Source organism: Zonotrichia albicollis, chromosome 4, assembly GCF_047830755.1.
Source record: "Zonotrichia albicollis isolate bZonAlb1 chromosome 4, bZonAlb1.hap1, whole genome shotgun sequence".
NCBI lineage: Eukaryota > Metazoa > Chordata > Aves > Passeriformes > Passerellidae > Zonotrichia > Zonotrichia albicollis.
In genome coordinates, this window is record NC_133822.1 from 46,321,730 (window position 1) to 46,347,934 (window position 26,205).

At 39.9% G+C, this 26,205-nt stretch overlaps 1 protein-coding gene across 9 annotated transcripts in view; it reads right to left on the minus strand.

The window, feature by feature from the left end:
* NAV3 (neuron navigator 3) overlaps positions 1 to 26,205 on the minus strand; it is a 508,016-nt gene that overhangs the window by 180,788 nt on the left and 301,023 nt on the right. For all 9 annotated transcript variants that reach the window (XM_074539691.1, XM_074539692.1, XM_074539693.1 and 6 more), the window contains one exon: positions 472 to 589. In XM_074539691.1, the coding sequence (XP_074395792.1) occupies positions 472 to 589 (118 nt within the window). The remainder of the gene's footprint in view (positions 1 to 471; positions 590 to 26,205) is intronic.

Consider the following 26,205-nt stretch of genomic DNA (forward strand, 5'->3'; position numbering starts at 1 on the left):
CAGCAGTTGCTTCCATATGCCAAATCATGCAAAGGGGGAAGTGCGAAGGAGGTCGCTGCTAATTCTTCAGCCCCTGCAAAATAACTGCTGACATAAAATCTTCCACAATTGTCTTTGCAGGGTCAGGATACAGTTTCAAGGCATCCCAGAAAGTATGAGCCACTCCAACTAACAAAATGCACACATGGGAGACATATGGTTTAATGGAGCATTCATTTCTGACAATTCAAAGTGTGTAAGATACAGTTCTGGCCATTTAAAGTATGGTTAAACAGCAACTTCCAAACATGCTCACATAAACATATTTTTTAATTTAAGACAAGGATGAACCACACAAATATCAGAGACATATGGACCCAGTCAAATTGTATTTTTCAGGGTTCATCTTATTGTTAAATACATTCAACTTGAATTATATTATCCCCCATGCAAGGAGTCAGCTCACAGTGCTCCCCTCAGCCCTGGTCTTACCGATGATCTGGATGATTTCTGCTAGCAGAACTCCATCTGCAATGTCCTGTTGCAAATCCTTGATCAACCGCTTGTGGCCAGATTTTGCTAGGTAGTGGTTAGCCCAGTCAGTGTAAATCTGCAGAGCAGAGAGGGAGGGCAAGGGGAAGAGAGGGAAAAAGACAATAAAAAGTCTTAAAACAAATGTTGGCTTACATAGCAGAACTATTCTGGAACACATTCCCATTTAAGAAGTCAGCACTAAGGGAAACAATTTTAATGTGTTTTTTGACTTTTTTTTTCCTCCCTAACGGTCATGCCCCTCCCCCTGCCATTCTCTGTTTTATTTTAGCTTCAAATGATTCAGGCTTTCATGAGGGTTCAAACTTGCTGTGACCAAGCAAAATTCCCCTTATGACTGTAAAGGAAACTCCTGTCGTAAATCAATCACATCTACCAAAATTCCACCTCCCACCACATTTCTTACCTCCACACATGCCCTGCCAACAGCATTCATACTCTGGGGCTGCCTAAGAGAAAGTGATAGAAGAGACGTGTGCCTGCGTTTGTGTAAGGATTAATTGGGGTGTCACTGGTGTTCCTGCACCTGGTGATGCCTCTGTAACACTTTATGCAGTAATCACAGTGTCCCACTGCCCAGGGACAGTTCATTTACCCCTAGCCTACAGTTCAAAGTGCTCTAATGTGCACAGACTGAGAGTGCCAGATGAACAGTAGTCATATCACTGGAATTAGAGCACATATATTCTGGAGATATGCTGTGCCCTTTCTTTGCCTAAAGAGGAGGGAGGAACAGTGAGACTGAGCAGCGCCAAATACTTGGCAACTGGCAGCACAAAAACGGCAGTTGTAAACAAAAGGTTGAAAAGGACCAGCTGAATTACATTCTGCAAAATAAGGGAGGAGAGGGGCATGAAGAGAGAGGTTGGAGGCATTTCATAAGGTGTGTGAGTACACAGAGCATTTGGTAACACCTACAGCACACACACAAGCAGAACCAGGCTTCCTTAGGGTGGGAAAAGAGGGACACCTTCCCCTCTACACTGAAGGAGGAGCGCGCCCCCAAGAGCTCCTCACACCTTACTGGGGTGTCCCAGCATGCAGAAGGATCTCACAGAAGTGGAGGTTGGCAGGGGGTGTCACACAACAGGAGGGTATCTGTGGCAGCCAGCCCTGGCTCCCTTTTGCAGGGTGCCTGTGACCTTTTTCCTCACTCCAGAAAACAGGACTTGTACAGAACCTCCCAAGCCTCCCACTGCTGTGGGATGATAACACTAAGAGAAAGCACAGATGTATGACAGCACCACCGTGTGAGTAAATGTAATAACCAAGAGTCTTCCTCTGCTGAGAATATTGTTTGAAAATGTTGAAACTGCATCTTTTTCCTAAAAAAATAAAATATAAGCTTACTTTATAAACATCCTTTTATTTAACCTCATAGACCCTTGGGAGAGGAAGGGGTCAGAATCCCATTTTGTGAAGAGTAAAACAGAGGCCAAAGCCATTAACAACTTGCTTATTTCATCAAGGAAATCTGGGGCAGACCCAGGGTGGGAAAGCAGATGCAATTCCCAGTACAGAGCCTAACCCAGAGAACCATTATCTGCTTTCCACCCCACAAAAGTATCACCACAGTCCATGCTCACCTGCTAAGGACGTGTCTGCTACCTGAGTACCTTTGCCACAGATTTTCTCCCTCTTTATTAAAAGAGAGGAAAAAAGCATTTGTTTGGTCCACTGTATTTCTTCCCATGCTTTTGCAGGTGGACCACTAGTTGATTCGTCATAGCTTTCTTAACAGCTTTAGAACTTTAAATAACTCCACAGAATTAAACTGTGGAAGTGCATTCAGCTCCCCTATAGTCAAAGGATGTTGCTGTTCAATGGCACCCTTAATTTCCCTGCTACACCCAGAAGTCCACTTGAATCTCCTGTGCTCTCACTGAATGAAATCAGTGTTTTCACTGGTATTCTTTTTTTTTCTCTATTATAGCAGAGTAACATAAAAGACTCCATTAAAATGTTGGGGTTTTTTTAAAGCAAACTGTAGCTAAGTGTTTCTTCAGCCATATAATCATATGGAGTGAACGTGGGGTCTCTATAAAGATTGTAGGAACACATATTTAAAATAATATGAAACCATGATGATAAAAGACACATACCACACCCATAGCATCATATATTCCCTACTACTAGTATTTCAACTTCAGTCATACTTTTAAAGTAATGTTTCAAAAATACTCTCTATTAATATAAGCAGAACTATTTTCTGTATTCCAATGAAACTGATCCACTGGAACATATAAAATTTAATACCACTAGTATTATTATAGGTTAGTTTCATATTACAAATAAAAATACCAGGCATTTCCTTTTTCATTTGTCACACCCTCACATAATTGGGTGTATCAGTCCTAATTCTGACTACAATTTGAACTATCCTCCCACTAAGCAGACAAGGACATTTCAACATAGCAGCTGCTTTGCAAGTGTCTAGTATTTAAAGAATGGACTTCACTGATCCATCCACCCCTTCATCATTTTCTTTTTTCATGAATTTAAAAGTGATATACATAAAGAATGCAACCAGCATTTTGTAAGCAAAGGCTGATTATCTACATCATACCAATTTTTTTTCGGATGGTCAGCATTTAATAGTCATGCAATGGTACAAAAACAGTACTGGGAGGAGCCTGTGTTAAAAGAAGAGATTTTTCACTTCAGATGTATTATAAAAAAATCAAGAAGGCAAAGAGTTATGGATGGAGACAATAGAGCAAACCAACACCCAGTTGGCAGTGGAATGGCACACTTTATTTCCTCTCTTTCTGTAGGAAATACCACTTGTTTCTGTTTCCACTCCCTTCCCCATAGGATGCCTTTCTCATTCATCCCATTCTTCTGGGGACCCAATTGCTCAGGAGTCTTGTAAAAAAGGAAAAGCATGAAGAGAGACACGTGAAATTATAAGAATGTACACATGCCACTATAACCTTTTTACACGAAATTCTCTCATGTAAAAGCAGTGAGAAATAGAGACTCTCCCCTTCACAGCTTTCAAGTATCAATGCACCTCCTAAGTTTTATCTTTAAATCCTTGGGAAAATATAAAGCTTCAGTGTGCTCCATCATTCACAATACTCAGTTATCATGGGAGAAAACTCAGAACAGAAGATCAAAAATCAGTAACTTCATGGAAGTCTGCTTTTTATGAGTGCTCCCTTCCGCTGGGTGCAGAGCAGCTCTGAGGAGTAGCCGTGCATGCTCTCCCTCTTCTCAGAACTAGCAATAGGTCACGACATCTTACACTAATTGTGCAGCAACGCTTCCCCAAAATCCTCTTATGTTAGATTTTTCAATAACGAGGCTGTTTCAGAGAGAAACACGGACACGAGTGTAAGTTGTTGCAACACTTCCTGCCCTCTCCGCTGCTCCAGCAACGCGGCGCTGCAGCCTCACACCGGGCCGGGCCTGGGCCTGACTCATTTCCTGCCCGGCTTCCCCTGCTGCTGCCCGCCGGGCCCCGCGGCCCACAGAGCGGGACAGCTCGCTCCGGCAGCAGCCGCAGCGCAGGGGACAGCCACTGTCACCTGGGACAGACATGGGGACAGACACTGGCACCTGGGACAGCCGCTGTCACCTGGGACAGCCACGGGGACAGCCACTGTCACCTGGGACAGCTGCCAACATAGGGGACAGCCACTGTCACCTGTGACAGCCTAGGGGACCGCCACTATCACCTGGGACAGCCACTGTCACCTGGCTGGGACAGCACAGGGGACTGCCAGTGTCACCTGGGACAGCCTAGGGGACAGCCACTGTCACCTGTGACTGCCACTGTTACCTGTGACAGCCAGCAGTGCAAGGGACAGTCACTGTTACCTGTGACAGCTAGGAGCATAGGGGACAGCCGCTGTCACCTGTGACAGCCAGCAGTGCAGGGGACAGCTGCTGATACCTGTGACAGCTGGCAGCATAAGGGACAGCCACTGTTACCTGTGACAGCCGCTGTTACCTGTGACAGCTGGCAGCATAAGGGACAGCCACTGTTACCTGTGACAGCTGGCAGTGCAGGGGACAGCCTCTGTTCTCTGCCGTGCTCCGCCCCGCTCTCAGGAGCACACTAGTGGAGCAGAGCTGATCCTACTGTGTTTGTGTGGTCCCAGCCCGGTGCCAAAGGCCGGTGATTTAACTGCTCACACCACAAACAGGATTCAGCGGGCAGCCCAAGCCCTGGCACAGGCTGCTGATGCTAATGATGGTTTCCCCTAGCATTCCTCAGCTGCTCATCATGCTCCCCTTCAACAGAGTGAGGAAATAAACCCTGATACCCAAATATAGTTATGAACTTCACCTTGATACTTCACATGTACAAGGAGCGCAGTGGAGCTGCTTGGCAGGATCAGTAACGAAGCAGAACACTTTGTACTGTGGTAGCTTAATGAAGTGAGAAAGGGAGAGGATCTCACAGGTTACTGCCTTTTTAGAAAATGTTTAATCATGAACCATGTCATTTACATCAGGCAGTGATATAAAGCATCCTCTTTAATACAGAAATGTTACCACCCACAATCAAGGCCAAGTGGGAAATGTCAGAGGGGTTTCACAAGTGCAGTCAGCCTAATGCAATAATAATGCATGACACTTCGTCAGTGTCTCTCACTAGATCAGCTCAGTATGCTTTCCAGGCATGAATGAGATCACTCCTTCTATTTATTATTTCTGTAGATGTGAGGAAACTGAGGCATAGAGGCTGCTTTTTGATGTGGCTCACTCAAGGGCAAACAGCTGGGAGTACATGCCAGATATTCTGACTTGAAAGCGATTTCTTCTGTGAGCTTTTATATCAGGTACTTTTAGGAAAATGCTTGCTAAGAAAATGCATATTCCAAGAATTTGGATCCTTCCTGAATTCTTTTTGTTTGTTTGCTACAGAAAAAGAATCTCTTGAATTGGTCCCCTGTTGCTACCAAGAAATGGCTTTCCACATGCCTCCCTTATATACCAGAGCTGCTGCTCAGGGAGAACAGCACTTGCTGCCAATTGAGGTGCAATAAGACCTTGACAGACATCCCAGCCATTTAGGAGCATGGGTTAATTTTCAAAAATATTTACATATTTTTCCACTAAATGAAAATGATATGTGGAATGAACAGGCAGAATCCAGCTCTCATCACTTGTCCTTTAAAATATTCTGCAGGAGACAACTGTATCCCCACTCATTAGCATGGCAGACTTGAAATGCTGTTTTCCAACACTCACTAGCAGAAGCACCTTTGGGGGTGGGGAGGCTTTTTAACAACTTCATTTCCCAAAACGAATCTGTAGGCAAGAGCAAGCTTCTCACACATTTTTCTTCAGTGTTTTTTTTGAGGCAAGTAACAGTTGGACAATGGGAAGGAAAATTTATCTATTTAAAAAAAAATGTTCCTAGCAGTATACCTGGGTTGGAATATTTCACAGCAATGCACAATGCTACTTCTCAGCAGAGCAGAGAGAGTCTGTCCTTTATTCTATGTTTGGATTAAAACAGTACATTTCATAATTCTTTTTCTTTATGAAAAATATAGTAAAGGAAAATGAAACTATTAAAGAGCCCCAAGACTAGAGTATTAACAGTCAGCCAAAATGGAAATATGGCACTGTTAACTTTATAAAAGGGTTATGTGACTTCTAGTGTAATGTTTTCACTCTACTTAAAATGTTGCCATTGGAAACAACTGATAGTTGATAGCACTTAGAACTTTTCACCCATGAACACTTTTTCAAATAGCCCTTGAAAAAGAAGAGATTGATGAGTTCTGTTGTTTCCTAGTATGTTACAAAATGGGCTGGAAATGCTGTATATTTATTTCCTGGGAGGTTGTCCAGTGTGTGGCCTACCCTGGATGCTGAATACCCAAAAGAGCCTGAGCAACACTCCCAGAGTCCCTGTGAAGAGGATTTGCCAGAGGAGAGGGCATGACCACAACTTTATTTCGACTTAGCTATTCTTGGCTAATAAATTGTGGGTAGCAAAGCATGTGTTAGAGTGTCCCTGAAGCAATTTGTATTTATAAAGAGAAGCTGGGCAACACATTGTTTAGTGTTTGATTAGGGTGAGGAAATCAGATTGCAGAAAGAAGCCTTTCTCCTTCCCACTGCCTATACATTAAGGAAATCTCAACTGGAAGGGAGGATCTGATCTTTTAAATATTTTCTTTTTGAAGGTTATGCCTCTGGGATGCAGAAGAATAATTTATTAGCTTCAGTCCTACACTTAGGAAGTAAAAAGACTAACTTTGAAAACAATGGTTCACATTTAGACTGCCATAAGAGACAGATCAACCATTCGATTTATGTCTTGATTTAATTGGTTATAGAAAATACTCTGCAATTCATTTGCTATGAAGTAAATCTAGGGTCTGGGGGTGGCACTTTTTGTAACATTAAGCAAATTACATGAGAAAGAAAAATATTTACACAATTAAAAATATATAGCCAGAAAATGAAGCTAGAATTACTTAATTTATAGGCAAGATGGAAGCCAATGCACTTTATTTAATAAAATGCAATGGATATTAAATGACATTCCACCAACCCTGTTTCTGAATCCCACTGAGCAAATGAGAACAATTATGAGTTAAGGAATAGAAACCTAATAGAAACTTAGAGGGATACATGCCAATTAACCAAAATGTCAGAATCCCTGTAGTACAATTCTATTTTGTAAATAGCAGCATGTATCCATCAACACTACTCAGTAGTTTACAGATAAAAACACAATTAAACCAAATTCAACTAACCCCAGCTAAGAAAATTAGTAGAAACAATGCTCTTCAACAATCACTGGCAAGCTTTAGATGACTTACCCAACTTTTAAGGGGGCTGTTTTATACTTCCAAGTTCCACTTGCACTTTGTGATCAAGTCACTGAAGTAACATTAGTACTGGCTTACTGTGCTCCCTTTCTACTAATTTCTTCCCAAACCCCAAATCAGAATTTATTTAACACATATGTTTGAGGCCAATACTCACCAATGGTACAGGAGCAAGGCTTTTGATGCTTCTGTGCCAGATGGAGGGTAACAGTATAAGCTTCTTTGAACGTCTATTTGTGTGTGCATGTGTAAGGTTCACTGAGTCATTTGTATATTGGCTCAGATAAAAATCCAACACTTTATAGAATAAATTAACTTGTTCATACTTTGAAAAGAATCCTACTGATTTGTTTTACAGTTTAATCATGTAGTTTTATTTACTGGCTTCAGTCTTGTGCAATAGCAATAAAATGCCACTGGAAGGAGCCAGATCTTCGTCCTGAAGCTGCAGGGAGCCTGAACAGACAGCTGCTACTCTACAGGCTTGTGCTCTGGGGAAGTGGTACTTGGCAAGGGAGCAACAGCACTACAGTTATTAACACTGGCCTCCAGCTTCCTGAAATATCAGGAGACAATATTAAGTGCCACCCATACAAAGCAATCCTCCAAAGCAGTCGACCTTGAGACAGACTTTCTGTTTTAAATATGCCATTTATTTCTTCATACAACTTTGGAAGTATTTCTTAGATATAGATATCTATATCTATCTATATATCTATATCTATATCTATATCTATATCTATATCTATATCTATATCTATATCTATCTATATATATAGATAGTATTTAAAGTGCATTTCAGCATCCATGTAGTGCAAGTAAAATAAAATATTAGGCCTATTATTCCATGCAGCTTTTACAGAAAACAGTGATTTAAACTAATAAGGGTTCAGCATTTTAGTTCAGATAAGCAGTGTGATTCTAAAGGCGGTCTCCTATCACTTGGTCTCTCTCAAAGATCCCCTTCACATAAAAAAAACACAAAAAACAAAACAAAACAAAAAAACCCAACCAAAAAAACCTAAAACCTTCAAGAAAGCAATACTTTAGTTCTCTTGGTATCCAGGATAACAGAAACCCCATTTCTGTGAACTCCAGTCTCATACCTGTCTTGTCACTGCCCAAATAAGTTTCATGACCAGTCCTGCATTCACTATATTAAAGAAACCCACAGTAAACAGAGTAAGGTTTCCTTTAAAGGGAAAATTGAACTGAATTTGAACAGGTTTCCTTTATGGCTCACCAGTATAACACACAGATGAATGGACAAGACTTCTACAATCTTAGTAGAAAGCATGAAATAATTTTGAGGACAAAATCATTATTGCTTTGTTGATTCTTTTTCTGTTCACAAGCAAAAAGCCACTCTTGCTATAAAACAGACCATTTCTGGGTGAACACCTGCCTTTCCAAATCAGCAATGGGGCTCCTCACATGGAGCTGAGAAGATTCCACTGTGAAACTACTCCAGATTTTCCATCAAAGCTCATTTTAAGGATTTATAACTTGGACAGGGAGATTCTTTCCACACTGCAATTTGGCATTAAAGAACTTGGCCCAGGGATCAAAATAACCCTCTTTGCCAGCACTTCTTTTTAAGTGTGGAAAGGCAAATTTCTGATATATAAAAATACAAAAATATTAAGACATACATTTGTTCTCTTCTTGTGAGAAAACAGTAGCATGTAAGGCCATAAACAACTTTAAATATAGAGTCTTCAGCACTTTTTGAGGCTTAGATAACTAATTTAAATTCTCTAGTTTTGTCTCATGTGGAAGAATAGTTTTACAAATCAAAGTAAACAAAATAAACTGCTTTCTGAGATACATATTTTATAACAAGATATTTTAACTTCTGGGTGATTTTTCTCTGTGCCTTGATGTTTAAAACTTGTTTTTCACCAGCTCTATGATTTTAATATCAGTTATAGTCTTGTACATATTCAGAGGAATATTGAGGTGCTGTAGGTAACACCATAATGTTGAGTAAGCTAATGATTTGAAGTGTTGCGATCTGAGACTCTTACTGTCATGAATCTTTGTTAAAACAGGCCTTGGTGGTGACAGTTGTAATGGTCGTGTGTGCAACTGCTTTGCCTTTTGCTACCTATCTGAAGCTTAGGAAAAGGAAATTATGTTTACACAGATGAGAACCTATCCTTTCATCTCTTCAGCTCAAGAAATGTAGTGTTTCAAAGACTTGAAAGACTGAAAATGCAGCTTGGTACAATAGGGATACCAGTTCAGGACACTTCCTTTTTTTCCTCTGATCAACACTGAAAGCACTGCCCATAACAAATACCTATCCATTCTGATTATAATAACACTTAAATTCGCAATCATTCAGGGCAATTAATTTTATGTATGAAGTAATTTCTATCAGTCAGTATTCTTAAACAATGAAGAGGAGAAAATAATCTTATCATAGTTATGACAACAGAAGATTTTTCATCTCAAATGGGAATCAATGTTCTAATCTTTCTTATTTCTTAATGGAAGATGTGTCTCATGTACACCTTCTGTAACTCAACCAGATTTGGAAGGATCCTACAATGGAAAGAAAAAGGTTCTAGATTCCTACTAAAAATGCCCATAACACCCTTCCTTTCTATCACAAAAGGTGCCTAAATGCCTCTAGTGAATGCTTTGGCTACACATTGCATGAGAAGAGGCAGAGTCACACAGAGGGAGGACTTTAGGGCAGGGCATGGGGGTTTTCGTTCACTGTTCAATCTGCAGTCTCCCATGCATACATTCTACCAGATTCTGATTTTCCTACACCCTTCTATAGGACCACAGCACCATCCAAAAAAGCCCCAAAGATAAATGATCCATGACTCAAAATTTTTTCACCCATGATTCACCTCTGAAATGAAACCACCTTCTTTTGTGAGACAAAATGTGCTTTAGTGTTGAGGCTTGTTTCCTGGGCCCTCATGACTGCCCATACACAGGGCCCTCTTCCTCAGGGGATGCTTTCCACATCTGCAACTCTTCATTCACTGTCCTATATTTTCTTTTAAAATACACATTCTGGTGATACCATGTCTCATGGATGACAGACTAGAAATGAAGGATAAGGACTGACTAACTCACTTTAAAGGGCCACTGCCTGTAAATTTAATTAAATCCATATCTTCCACCTCCCACACATTCAACCCTTGGGACTAAAGGCTTCTGTAAAGGATTAGGAAGGGGATACTCTCACTGCAGCCACACCACTAAAGAGAAAATAATTCAAGATTTGAGAAGTTGTGAGCAGGAAGCAGATGAGGAAGAAAGGGACTCGCTGAAAACACAAACAAATAACTCTGTTGGCTAGAGATTATAGCATTTATTTTGGACAGAGGCGATTGTGCTCCAGCCATTCCTTCCAAGAGCCTTTTTGTATTTTGTCCTACTAACGTAAGTAAGAAACGGAAATGATCCAGTAAAAGAAGCATCATGTCTCCTCTCAAATGAGTCCCTAACACAGCTGCCTACCACCCTGTGTCCCATCCCACGTCAGGCTCCGTTCTTTTCTTGGACTATGGTGCTGCTCGGCACTAATGGCACCAGTAGCTCTCTCCTCAGGTAGCTCTGAGAAGGCTGGCACTTCAGGACAGCCCACACAGCTGTTCAATCATTCACAGGGATATGGAGTATTACTTTGGGGACTTCTGTTGACACCCCTCCATTTGGTCTACTTTTTTCAACAAGAAAAATGGGGTTTTTTGGACCTTTTCCCATAAACCTCCTAACTCCCTGATAACGTAAGAAAAAAGATAAATTACATGTGCTAGTTTGTTTTTTGTTTTGGTTTTTTTTAAAGGAAATACTTATTGCTGATGAATAATAATAAATATTTTATTCTGAAATGCTGGCAAGGTTATTTTTTCCCCAGCTTTAAATTTTGTTACAGTAGGCAGGTGCTTATTTCACCTGCCCTTTAAATAAACCTTGCTGGCAAGGTGCTTGACTTTGTCAAGCCAGTGCAGCTTCTGAGCAATCTCAGAGGTACAATTTCATGTCTGTACAGATCCTTAATGTAAAAACCTGCAATGGCTAAGGACGGAACATGAGCACTGCCAAAATTGACAGCTGCTGAGTGGGAGTTCTGAGGATGAGAGTGATGGATATAGACACCTAAAATGCAAGAGAGATAGCTCATAGGAACATAAATTCTTTGGGGGAGGAGGGAAGATCATATTTCAGGAATTACTGTACAAAGAATATCCTTTGTTAAGAGTCCAACCATTTCCTAGATTATTTAGAGCATAAATATGTAATAGAATAGTCCTTAAAACAAGCTTTTCCTTAAATTCTTATAGTTGCTCTTGAAGGTCCCTGATAGCAGAGGACTGCAGATTTTTATTAGCACTTGCTGAATGTCTCTCATTTTGATGTAAATGTAAGGACAAATGCTTTGGAGGAACTTACTGAGAGCATAAAGAACCCTCATGCATTTTCCTTTTTTTACATTTGGGAACTTGGAATGGAAAGTGAAGTTTAAAATTTTATGAAACTGGTATATCTCTCAAGTTGTTCAGTCCCACAGAGGGTTTCTCAAACATTGCACCAGATGGCTTTGTTCTCACCTTCCCTGGACACTTTAATTTACTTTGCTATCAGGAATAAAATCCCATACTTACACCAATGCTTCATTTTATGTTACTGTCATCATCTTGTTACAGGTTGTAATGGTATTGGCATTATCTGCCTAATAATTATTCTTGAGTAACAGCAGTAAAACTGTTTTAAGTCTCAAGCTCTGATCTGGAGTCTGCTGAACTACTCAAGGTTCATCCGTGTCCCTTTGACCGAAAAAAGATGTTCCATACATTAAAGAAGAGTGAAAGTGGGCAAATGGACTCTCTAGTCTGTGGTTTTAAAGTAAAAAGAAAAAACCCAATATCAGCTAAATAGATTAAATGTACCTCACCGTAATTTATATATATATAGATAGATAGATAGATAGATAGATGTAATTATACTATATATATATATATATATATATATATATATAAATGTATTGTGTATATTAATTATATTTCTTCAACTTCTAATCCACAGAAGCATTCTCTTCTAAGCAACTGTGCAAAATAGATGACTTTGTCAAACAAGCTTGCAGGATTTGAATCCCCAAGGAACACTCTAAAATGAAAATACTGCAGTAAAAGATGTATTTTAGCATAAAAATGATAAACTGTCTTGTATTGTAAGCCATTAAAAATATTATACCCTGAAAATGGTATTTAAAATGTTCACAGTGATATTCAGTAGCACAACACATTTCTGTAAATAATTATCTTAAGAACAATATATTTCCATTAACTGTGTCAGCACACTCCAAATTCCAATCACACAACAGCCACAGTGATACAGAGGGCACAGGACAATTCTGCATAATCAGCTTTGAAATGATGCTCAACCAACAAACTGCTCATAGAGTGGGCAACCTATCTGCATGTGCCTGATGGGAAGCAAAGCTATTTAAAAACAATAGCATGCACATGTATTTGCATATTGTCCATTCTTTGCAAAACAAAATTTACGAGTTTATTGGGCATTCCAGTTTACATGAGAGGCTCACCCATGTCCTTCAGCAGTAACTAGGTAATTTTTTTTTTTAAAAAGCACAAAACCATAAAATCTACAGTGTGCATTTAGATGGATTTACCCCAAAGACACAGGAAGAAAGCCAAGAATTGAGAGAATAAAAATGTCTCAACAGGTAGCTAGTATGGTTATTATCTAATTGTTTTAGCTATATATATTTCAGTCACTGAATAAACACTATGTAAGCAGAGTTCATGAAGGATCTAACAGCTAAATGAAAAGCAAAATCATGTGAAGAGAGGCAACAAAAATTAGGGAAGGCATGATGTTGAAGCACAACTTGTAGAATTGTGTGAATCCTCAGCTATGTACAAACCCCTCTTGGTGCCCTTAATGGGAACAGGCAGTGCCAACAGCTCAAAGCAGCTGTGGCATGCCTAGTTTCTTATGTTGCTTTTTCAACTGACCAGACCATCTGACTTTGGCACAAGTGAACATTTTTTGTGGAAAGCTGTCAGAATCAGAATTTGCAGGGAAACCCAAACACTTCTAAACAAACTTCATGTATTTATTCACTTGAAGTCAGGAGGCAGAGCAAAGGCTTAAAGCAACAAACAGGGCCTTTTTTTCCCCATTGCCTGTTTTCAATGTTCCTTGAAAGCATTTATAAAGTCACTAGAGTCTGTTCTCTGTTCCTGGCTGGAAGGAACTGGTATGTTTTCTCTTGCCACTGTGACTGTGGAGTTTTTAGAGAGCCATGACAGACACAACATGGCCTAGTCCATTCCAAGCCTGCAACTGGGCTCCGTGAAGTAGAAATGCTCTCTTAAATCCCAAAGCAGGTCATGTGGACCCAGGATGCAGGATACATCTGTATCCACCTCTCCTGTGTAAGCTGATTGCAAGTGCTCTGTCCCTTTAAAACAGCCACCTTTCAAAGGTAGTGTTCATTCTATTTTTGTCTTTCTGTACGTACAAGCTCCAACTGATGCTTCTGATTTTCTAGCACCATAATTTTTAAGCTTTAAGATGCCCTTTAATCTTACTCTCTACACTCATCTTTGGGAAGAGTCAATTGCTCTCAGCCTGAAGAGGGCAAAGACAGAAAATATTTTCATAAAATTACTTCTCCAGTTTTTGCATGAAAGATCCTTTTTGCCATCACTTCTTTATATATTCTTGACAGACCTTGTATACAGTTCTACCTTGAATCCAGAACCTGAGTGGCTGTCAAAATTTTTAATGGCCTCAAAATATTTACCTGCAGAACCATTTTATCTTCTGTAAAGCAATATAAACGGATTTACAGATAAGTGTTTTTTCAACTACTTTTCACAGATGCCTTAAAAACAGTCCACTGATTCATGGTGGTCTGCTGTATGTTGTGTTGTAAATCTTAAAATAAGGAGGGAATATTTCATACAACATCAAATATTGAGAACTAAGGAAGGAAACAATTAGGAAAGAAGACATCCTTTCATAAAATATTCTTATATCATAATTTTCATTACTGCTTTTTTCCTTAAGAGAGCAGGTTGATATGTCTCTGTGAAGTTATATCTAAATTAAGAGATAAGGTATATCTGTAAGACACAGCTAGGCGTGGAGTTTTGCTAGGAGCAAAGGCAGTTGTGAGGTTTTCAGGGATTCAGATAAATTTGTCAGAATGACTTTGTGAAAATTGTTTTTGTTGAGATGATGAACAAAGAAAAATGAGCTGACTAGAAGAAGCAGAGACAAAACCCAGGGTCAGAAAAATCACTGCAGGAAAAAAAAAAACCAAATCCAAGAATAACCTGTATAGTATCAATGTGCAGAATAAGTAAACATTTCATTTTAAGATTGTGGCTAAAATAATCTTGGGATGTAGGCAAGGAGATTGGCCTGGATTATTTAGGTATTTTACCTCTTAAGATAAATAGTTGTCCCAAATTCATGTAAGGTAGAAAACGGGATTTAAAAATTTCTCTTTTCTTCCTTCAGCCAGAAATAACCTACTAAAATCTGAATTTTTTTACTAGCTATTCCAGACAAGGGGTTAGGAATGTGCTTCAGTAAATCTGTTTACTACCAGGACACGCAATGGCATGACATCAGGTACAGGCAAGATCTTCACTTCCCTCAAGAATATCCAACTGCAGCATATACTGATGCAAAAAATAAATAACATTCCTCTCCTCACAAAGGAGTTAAAACACATTCATCTGTTTTCAGCTGAATCTTTCATTACAGTTTCTGGTGTTTGGTCTCCCCGCTACCTGTACCATAAGAAAGAAATATCTCCACTAAAGACAACATATAAACAGAAGAATTGTTGCATTTAGGGTAAAAAGTAGGGCCTGGAGCTAAACAAACAAACCAACCAACCACATCCCCCCTTGGCACTGCTGAGCAAATTGAAGGGTTTATCACAGTTTATTGTAAGCTTATGGTACTAATGAGTATCTGATGCTCTGTCTTGTTTGCAGATACTTAGAAAGCTGCCTTATTTCTATGCTGGATCAGTTGCTTCACTAATGCCATTCAAAACTTTGTTCTGCCATAATTCGTTTTCATGTGGAATTAGGTGCAATGAACTGCTTTCTCTAACACTGTATTCTTTGCCAGGCATCAAAAATCAGTCAAGGCAGGCAGGAGAAGCCCAGCACTGCCAGCAGCACAGCAAAGCCTGAGAAGGGAGCTCTCAGGACAGCGGGTGGCACCAAGGCCAGCGGGTGAGTCAGGGAAAGCAGGATGTGCTGTGACTAACCCTGGTGGAGGAGTGCCACCAGCCACCCCCACACCATGGCAGTCACTCAGCCCACAGCTCAGTGACACACAGGGTGCAGGAGAACACCAACAGCCAGAATTTACACAGGAAGAGACCTGTGGAAAAGCAGGGCTGCATCCAGTGGGGGCACATGCTCCCAGCTCAGATCTGTGACCTCTGCTGCTCCCACACCTGAGGGGCTCACAGCAATAAATACACCAACTAATTGCAACAGGATATATCAAATAATACAGAATATAATAACCTTGCATAACTATGCTGCAATACTTCTCATTTTTGCATATTTGATTACATCTGCACATTTAACTCATTAATACTTATATGCATATTCCATACCAGTATGTCTGATGTAGAAATAAATATGGGCGATCACTTAAAGTTGATGGTATTTAAGAAACAGATCTTTTCCTCCAAAATGCAGGCATCTACCCTGAGGTAGGCATCTAGGCTCCATCCACAGTCAGTACTGAGAGAAACAGAAGCTGTGAAGCAGTTTAACCCAAGAAGGATGCGAGCCTAATACAAGAACTAATTCCTCTCTGGAGTAAAATTCCTATTTTTTAGAGGACAAAAACTAGTGAGACTAGTCCCACATGTAGTGCATGACTATCTTTAAACTCTAATTTTGTGGTTGACTCTGGAGCATCTGGTTGAGAAAGTGGAATAGAAGGGTCTGTAGAAAAAGTGCACAGCAGACAGTTTTCCTCACAGTTTTAGTGAAATCTTGGCTAAATTATCTGGTGATTTCTACCAGAGCAAGACGGAATGGAGTACATCTGTTCTGTGCTTTTTCTTGCAAAGAGACAGCAGGAATTTGCGAAGCAAGAGGTTATGGAGATGCAAGTATTCCAGGAGGGCCACGCTCCTGGAATATGGATATGGATAAACACCTGTATCTCACTGTCTCACCGCCCCCTTTTTGTTTTTCAACCTGCAGAATCAGAAAGTATCCCAGGCCTGGCACATATAGTGGTACAAACAAGCTGATCACACCTCCAAATAAGTGATCACGTATTGAGTAGGAACTGAAAGCCAGAAACAAAAATACAGAAAAATAAGTTGAGAACAGGATTTCATAATGTGGCAAAACCTCTGTTTATCTCACTGAAGGAGGTGATATGGGGAGAGAAGTGAGAATGTATATCTAAGCAGCTGCCTAATAACGTGATAGAGCATAGAAATGCAATCAACTGCTTCTAGTAAATTCAGTTTGAGAATATGAGAATATATTCAGTTTGCATATGAGAAATAAAGTAACAGCAGTAATTTACTGTAGAGCTATCCATCCTTTCAATGTAAAAATATAAATATGTCAAGCACTATTAATACATTTATATGACATATAAAGAGCACATACAGATGAACACAATAAATTGCTTTCATTCTCCTCTGATCCTGAGCCCAGCTCTGTATCAGGACAAGATTTTGGCACTAATTAAAGTAGCCTTAAAAATGCTTCACATTGTTCCAGCTGACTAAATTGTCCTATAGTCTCATCAGTTAAGGGGCTGAAGCTGTCCCAAGCTACAGCTGCTCTACCAGACCTACCAGCAGTCATGGCTCTCCCTGGCCCACCAGACTGAGCATCCCCCACCGGGACCCTCATCGAATGACACCCATCCCACCTGCTGAAAGTGCTGCTCTGAATCCTCCCAAGTCTGACCTAAAGTGACCTAAACTATCATTGCTCACCTGGCTATACAACAAGGCAATATTAAGAGTCTGGTACTGGGGGAAAATACTGAGGGAAAGAGTCATACTTTGACATGGTGTTTTGGGTTCCAATTAAACAGTCCATACATACAGAACTAAAGCTGCTGGTAAGCTTTATTTTAATGTAAATCCTTGGTGAGAGAAAGGGAAGGAAATCATCAGTGTGATAAGCTGCCATCAATTGTAATATCCACATCAAATTTTTGAACAAATCAATAATTTAGTGAGAGAACTGTTCCCAGTCTGGTTTCATAGACCATTTGTTTCTAGGCACATATTTTATTTACAAGAGGAAAATCTGCAAAGAACATTTAAAAATTACTACCTTTGGAGACAAACAGGAACTGTAGGATTCTCACTGTTTGTTTGTTACACTGTGTAAAAGAAAACTACATACAATTTGTGGTTGTTTCTTGGAAGAGTCACTCAAATGTCTAAAGTGAAAATGGGAAGGAATATGATAAAAGCCACTGTTAAGCCACTGTAAAGCAGCAGCTTAGATTGTTATGGGAGTGGTGTGTTTTCTTGACTTGGATTTTTTGCAGAAATAATTTGGAAAGGTTTTTTGGTAAACACTGGACTCTTTACATAATTCCAATTGCAGGGTGTTTCACATGGAGTAAGAACTACATTGGATTGCTTACAGCCAAGGAGATGTAGGCTGTGTTGATGTACCCTTACACTGACCACTAAAGCATTTCATATTGCAGGAAAGAATGGCACTGCTATCCCAAGACAAATCAACAGGTAACTTCCTCCTGACTTTTGTTGATGTGCATCTGTAACCCTTTTCCTAGCCTCAGTTTTCTTTTTATATCACTGGCATCCCCTCTACAGCAGCAATTCCAGACTCTCAACTTGTTGCCAAACTCTCATTCTCCTGACTGTCTCCACCTTCTCATTCACTATTGCTTCAAGGGCACTTTTGGTCAAATCATTTGCACTTCAAAGTCTCAGGTGGTTACAAATGTTTATTAACTCTAAAAGAGAGTTTATTAACTCTCTTTCAAGAGACGTTTTATGTAAACAAAATATATGGCATCCATAAGCAGGCCAGAGCCACAGTGTATTCTAAACAGCCAACAGCATGTATTTGCTCTTTTAACTTAATCAATCCAGATATAATATTAATGACATCCTCTTAAAAATCTATTTTATTTTCAATGTGAAACATTTCTTTTTCCATCACATCAAAACAAATATAAAATGAGGTCATCAATTTTTTTGCACAAGACTAAAAGAATTAATAAAAGAACATAAATAGCATATGAAGAAATCTATTACCAATCTCCCAGGACATACTGTAAGCCAGAATCTTTAAGATTATATTAAAATTTAGAAGACCACCTGATTCTCTGCTTGGAAAAAGTCAATAAGAATACAGAGCAGACAGAGAAAGAAAAAACTGTCCCAAACCAGATCAGAATGTGAAGCAAGAAATCAGACTCACATCATGAAAGGATCACTATAAAATCACCTGATCTCTTATTCTGAAGTATCACAGAAGAGTGTTTGCAACAGGAAACATATTTCATATTTGCATATTGGTGATAGGAATTCAACAGCCTTGCAAGCAAGTAAAAACACTCTGATAATCAGTATAAGCTATTTAAAGTTTTCTGCTTCAAAAATCTTTCCTGTCTTACATGTGTAGTTGCTATCAACCGACAGGGAAGAATGTTTTGCCATTAGTCAGAGGCAGACCCCAGTCTGCTTTGCCTTTTCTATATTCCTTATTACTATTCCATAGGATGCTATTCCATGTGGGATCATGAACATTTTCCAGGGAAAAATTCTGGAAAAGAAATGAGAAAACCTACAAGCTGGCTGGCTGGTGTACCAACTAAAAATCCTACCTCGGCCTTTGAAGTTGTTCACAGGTCTGTCTGTTTATCTTACTACCAAAGTATACAGTGCACAATGCTTGATAGTCTCAAATACCATGGCATATTCGAATAAAGAAAAAAATACAATTTTATTTTAAATTGGTCATGAGGAAATACGTGCTGTACAGGTAATAACAGGAGAATTTGTTATTTCTATTCTCTCAAAATATGATGGAAATCCAAAGAACTGCAGCAAAGACTGAGGTGAAAATCTGCTCTAGAATTACCAGACCCTCTAGAAATACTTTTTGACCCTCATTTGGACTCATGGAACTGTAATATCATCAGAACACCTGTCAACTAAGGAGAAAAAAACAAAATGCATTAACTGGAATTAAAAAAAAAATTATTGATTAACATGTGTAAGAAAAGCAACATTTTGTCCCAGCCACACCACCAACTTCACAGTTCAATAGGAAAACAAATCAGAACTGGGGGAGGAAACTAGGCCACTCTGCCAGGAATGTGTTTTTGATGAAAAAAATTAGTCCTGTTTTTTACAATAGCTGCACTCAAACACCTTTTTAAAGCAGGCCAGATGTTGGTTGGAGCAAACTAATAACATTCTGTATGTGCTTTTAGTCCACTCTGACCCTCATCCTATCAGCCATTTGTCCCAAAGCCTCCACACTGCATCAATCAGCTCCTGTCTGTTGGAGATTCCTCACACAGCTGAAAAGACACATCTCCTGAAGCAGCTGCTGCTGCTACAAAACTCCTGCGCCCTTCTCATAGCTTGCAGCACTTAGACTGGCAGCAAAACAGCTTTAATTTAAGGGCAGGACCCATATCCTCTGCTTGGAAACCTGTGGAACCATCTGAATGTACTCAGCTTGTCCATGCTCTCCCAGGAACAGCCTGCACCCTCTCAGCATCGAGGTGAATCATTCATTTTAATTGTGTGGAAGCTGAAGGCGAAGGAAAGCCTGAGCTCCAGTGAGAGCAGCTTGCCAGCCCTACTTAGGCAGCCCCTCAGATGCACTGAGCTGACAGAATAAGAGGTGCTGGGGAGGGAGCACAGCAGCAAACAGAGCCTGGGGGAAGCTCACAGCATTCAGGATGTAGTTGCATCCTATTTTCAAAGTAAAACCTCAGGAACATATGCTAGAATCACTGGAAAAATAACTAACATTGCAGAAAACACATTTGGTGCTAATTACATTATTTCTTTTCTGCCAGTTTCTATAGTCTTACATGAGCTTCAAATTCTTTCCTCAGGATATTGTAGTGCAAATCAAGATTTTCGAAACGCTGACAAAAAGAAAAATTTGGTATTTTGTCCCCCTGAAGAAGAACAAGTGACAGCCCAAAGTATCTCAGCTTAGTTAGGAGAAAGAAAATTGTTAATGAAACTAAGACCATTTCTAATATGTGAAATTGAAACCAAAAAATATATTACCTCTCTCTCCCTGGAGCCTGCCCAATCTCTGCAATTCCACCAGCAAGTCCTTTCTTTTTGGCACCTGTTACACTCCCCAAATGGCTCTTAGAGCCAGTGCAGCACCATTAATGAAGAGAAACATCTAGAGAGTGTCAACTCCTGCACTGCTCTCAAAACGCATTTCAGAAACAGCAGCAGCTGTAATGATTTAAACTATAACACTCCCCCATTGCAGAGATTCAAAAATATTCTAGAGCAGCTGAACACAGTGCTGTGCATGTTACTAATTAAAGTACTACAGCATCAAGAAGTCCTCCTACACTCCAGGATTTTCAATGAAACTACATAAATAAGGAATAAAAAAGTATTTCTGGCTTTAGATAGTGTAAGATCTATCTACAAGAGAGGACATTGCAGATTGATAGAAAAAGACATCTTTAGGAGAACACCAGACATGCCCACTCTCTGTAAGTGCTAGTACACTCTAATAAACTCTATCACCCAGGAAATACTCTTGAAGGGTGAATGTCCTGTCCCTCAGGGAGTGAATCCCAGCCTCCAGCTGTGGTATCTTCATGCTCTGCTGGTGCACAAGTACTAATGCACAGGTCAAAGTGCAACGAGATGTGGAAGTACTGAGTCAGCTCACTGGTTTGGGGTGTCTGCCTTGCCAAGGACAGGAGCCTTTGGGCACGCATGGGACACTAACGTGGGTGACTAGAGCAGACAACATTCACTGCACAGCACCAGCACACTGAACATCACATTCACTTTAGGCATTACACTCCATATGTTTTAAGACTCAGGTCATACAGACGCAGACAAGACGCTATAGCTTACTTGGCCTGCTAAGGAGGCAGTTTTCAGTGTTGATATGATGAATATAAGAAAGCGCCAAATGGTTTATATCTTCTTTTCTGCACAGTCCAAAAAGCCCCCCTTTTGGTCTGTGTTGATATTGGAAGGACGCTACTTCATACCTATTTTGTTGGAACTTAAGTGTAGAACATATTTCTAACTAAGAGGCTTCTACGTACATTTTTTTTCCTATTTCTCACTAGAATAATCACCATGTAGTCTTTAGCACATTAATCTTCTCAAATGATCTACCCAATCTAATTCATGTTTTGCCTCACTTTTTTTGGATTAATTTTCAACACTACTTAAATTATATTCTGCCCTTTTGAGAAAGACTGCCCAGATTTTTTACAACCATGTTACTCATCTTCTGAAATATCACTCTAAAAAATTCTTGTATCACGTGCGGCTTGGCACTGAAGGTAGTTTAATTATTATATGAAAATACTGACAGTTGAAGCTAGAACAGGAATTTATTCACATCAGTATGTCACCTAATTAAAAATATGTCTTATTTTACAGTCTGTCACCAAAAAGTAACATACTGGAATTCTGCTGAACACTCTATATTGATCCAGTGCCACAAAGGCAAGGAGGAAAAGACAAAAGAACAACAATTGCACTCCTTCTTAAACAGTAAGCTTCCTGAAAAAGAAATTTGTGAAGCTGTCGCATTCTGAGAAAAATCCTCTTCCATAGCAGTGGTGCCTGTCTCAGATCTAAATGACCAGCTGATACACCATCCAAGAAATCACCCCCACTGAAGCTGTTTATCAACAACAACAACAAAAAGCCCCATCAACTCTTTCTTTCTTCAATGAATTATTAGAATGAATTATTTTGTGAATGTGAGAGCTCAAATTGCCTGGAGAATGGCAGTCTGAAAGTAACTGCTTCAGAAAGACCTAAATTCTTTCACAAATTTGTCCTTTTAAGCACCTCCCTTCCCTCCAAAGCAGCTGTTCATCCTTGTAGCTCTTCCATAGTTCTGAATTAAGAGACATGCTGTGACTGGTACTTCCGACTTTCTGCCAACAGACAGAAAACTGTGAAAACTGGATCCTCTTTTCCTCCAGCAGGTAGGAGGTGGGAAGTGGAGGTGGGGCCCTGGGCAATGAAGTGAGAGAAATGTGTCTTAAGAGCAGAGGAGCAAGAAAAATGCAAAGCAAGAAGAAAAATTAATCACACTCACTCTTCAGCAAGTGTTAGACACCAGACAGTAGAAAAGGGCATTTAGAAAATAAAGAATAGGGCAAGAACTGTGATTTAAATAGCCATAAGGGAGCTTTCATTTCTCTGCAACTCCACCCCTTTCCTTACAAGACACAATCCCAGTGGTGTTTCATGCAGAGACAGCTCTGTGAGCTACCCTATTTTTACTCTTCTGAATCATTACTATCTACATGCAGATCCAAATGAATCCCAACAGGGGCCTCAAGATCCTCTTGCAAATGCACAGTTTACAAAAGAAAATGTTTGCAATATTCACACAGTGAATGAGGTTAACTGAAAGGCAAATTATCCATGACTTATGCACAAACATAAATGTAGTAGTCAAAATACTCTGCTGTTCAAAATCAACATCTACCTTTTCTGAGGGAAAAATAAACAGGTTCTGCAGTACAAGACGGTAGTAAAGAAAGTGTGCACATGTTCTGCTCAATATGTGGCATTAGAGGTCAGTCTCTACAGCTGGAGGTACTGACCATTTGGAAGTGAACTCAATTACTATGCAAAGGGGAAAAGTTTTATGACGTTTTGACCTCTGTGGATGTGTGGCCAAACTGTGAAGCACTGGATTATTTAGTGTGTTAGTGGAGAAATAGCTGGGTAAACCAGAACTATATTTAATTAGGAAATAGTGTCAAGACTATGCCACTGAAAAAATATCGCTACAATGATTTTTTTTTAATTGCACTGTTTACCCTCAAAAATTTTAAAAGCAACATGACTAAGAAGAACCCTACAAAGCCTAGCTAGAGCTTCAATCTGATGTTCGGAAAAATCTGCTTGTCCTTGTTCAATTTCAGAGTGTTCTTATCACCTTAGCAGAGAAACTCCGTTGATGGTATAAAAAAGGTATAAAGAAGGGCCCTTTGACAGGTGAGGAGGGGCACCCCCAGGAGCAGGGACAGGGGCACTTTCCAGAGCAGCAATGCTCTGGAAAGCAAACTGGGAGACTTCTGAGTCCTGTGCTGCCCGGGTGACAGTAGCCAGGCACCATGGGGAGCCACAGTTACTGCATTCCCAGTATGTCGTGCCTCAGACAGACTTCTTGTTTTTTACAGTTCAGTCTCTAGTTCAGTAATAAGGATTCTTAGCAATTTCTTAATTTACTCAAATATCATGGGCTCTGAGGACATTTGTTCTGCCAAGTTAGTGTTCCCAAAACTTAGTTTTGACTGCTTCCTTCTCCACTCCTGCTATGACCCTACTATAAATGGCTAAGATCAACATTATCACTTAATTCTCACTGGTGGCACTCCTTCTGACTTCTCATCCAAGTTTCAAGACCCCTTTTTTTTCTCACCTACCTATTTATTTAGCCCCAGCTTTCTCATAAACTTGGTTTCTCTTCTCAACAAGTTTGTGCTCTAAACCACAACCTCTTTATTATTTCATTGATGTTGTTTCCCTCAAATGCCAACCAGGCCTGAGGAACATAAATCCTATTGCTCAGGGCAGAACCCTCAGTGCCCATGCCCAGTGTTACAGTGACCTCTGGTTGCTGGGAAAAGCAAGCCCAAGCACTGGAGTGCATTCAGTACAAGTATAATTATGGGCAGTTTATTTTCTAATCTCCATGTTTAGAAAGCTTATGTGAACTGAGACTTTCCAACGCTCACATCCTGCTCAAATAGCAGAGGATTTTTCACAGAGAAGGAGTGAAAAGCATTTTGCTGACCCTCCAGCATTCCCTTGCCAAATCTGAAGACTGCTCCAAAACAGAGTTGTCATAGCTTCACAGTGAAACAGTCATAAGGCTGCCCTCATTGTATCTAGCACCGTAGTGCCTATCTCCATCTTCATTCTTTTAAATAAGTGAAATATAATTTGATTGCTATTCTTCTAAAACTTCTGCTTAAAGCAAATACTTGCCTTAAAAGTATTAGCCCATGTATTCAAACTTGTCAAAGCTATAAACAGCTGAAAACAAGGCCTTGTGATAAACAGAGATATCCATCATCCTTACATCTTTTAATATATCTGATAGAATGGCACTGAATTTCATTGAGCCCTAAATGCTAGGTCCCTAAATCACTCTGAAAATTTGCTCAGAAGCATAACCTCAGCTTTATTTCTCTTGAGGGTTTTATGGCATGCATGGGGAAGGTCAACTATCTCCTCTCTGGAAATAGGCAGATTACAGGGCTCTTGTCTCCTTTCTGCAGTCCACTTCAAAGGGTGGGTATCACTAAACTGTAAAGTCATGAGAGACTCCAGTCTTTCAGAAAGTCTCTCTGAAACCCCTCATCCCACCCTGGGACAGTTGTGTGCAGAACCTCAGTGAGCCTGCATGATCAGATGCCTCCCCTCCAGGACCTGACTAGTTTTCTGCAGTGTGTGCATCATCTGCTTGCAGCTACAAATTCTCTGCTGGAAAAAGACATGGAGTCAGAATTAAAATCCACAACATGCCAACAGTCCACTGTGCTAATTAGCTGGCTGGAAGGAAGAACAATAATAAATAAGCCCTTGAGTCAGAAGCTAGATGTGGCAGAAGCACCTTGCAGCTGCTGGGCAGGCTCAGCAGAGGCCCCAGCCCAGCCCTCTGAGATGGAGGTAACTGCACCCCCCTTTGCTATGGGGTCTCTGGCATGGACATATTGGCATTCAGAAATGGAGCAACACAGTCCCAAAGTATAATCCATAGTTCAGCAATTTTATTAATTGTTTTAAGCATTTAACATGCAGGCTGTGCTGGTTTTTTCCCATCCAAAATACAAATTATAATTTTCTGTCAGTCCCAGCAGACCACAACCCATATTCTAAAAATAGCATTTCTTCAAGTTTCTCAATCAACTATAAAATAGGCCTATAACTGAAACAATTGCCTAAGCGAAGTAGCTTTCTCAGGCTCCTTTCTCAAAATATTGTTTTCATAAAGAAAACACTCACAGTAAAAGGTGTTCCCCAGTTATATGAAAGATGTCACAATTTCTGATTTTTTCTCTGAACGTAGATTTCCTGCAGCATCAAACACTACCTGAAGTGAAAAAACATATTATGGGCAACTAAAATTTGTGTTGGAACTTCAGACGACCATATTGGTCCCAAGGGGATAAAAGTCACCCTTAAGGAGAAGGAATGAAGAGTGGAAAAGGAACCAGAAGTGGGCAAGCATACACTTTAAACTCTTGAAAGCACAAGAAGGCAGAAATAACAGTTTGCAAAAGCCCAATAAATATGTTAGAGGAATTTGGTCATTACTGGGGAAGTCACTAAAGCCATTTGTTATTTGATGTGAAGCCTGCTAGGATCTTAATGTACTGTCAGCTACTCTGTGCCATTAACTGACTGACAAGGAATGGGGAGATTCTAACAACAGTGGGGAGCAATTTTTTTCAGAGAAAAACATGCTGTTATTTCACTTTTGGCATCATTTCTTTTACAATACTCACAGTAACCTCAGAGTTTAAACAATGCTCAAGTAAAAGCAGGCATAAGACTGTGGTCACAGGAAGGTTTGGGGTTTGTTTTTATTCAAATAGAGCCACCAACACTCAG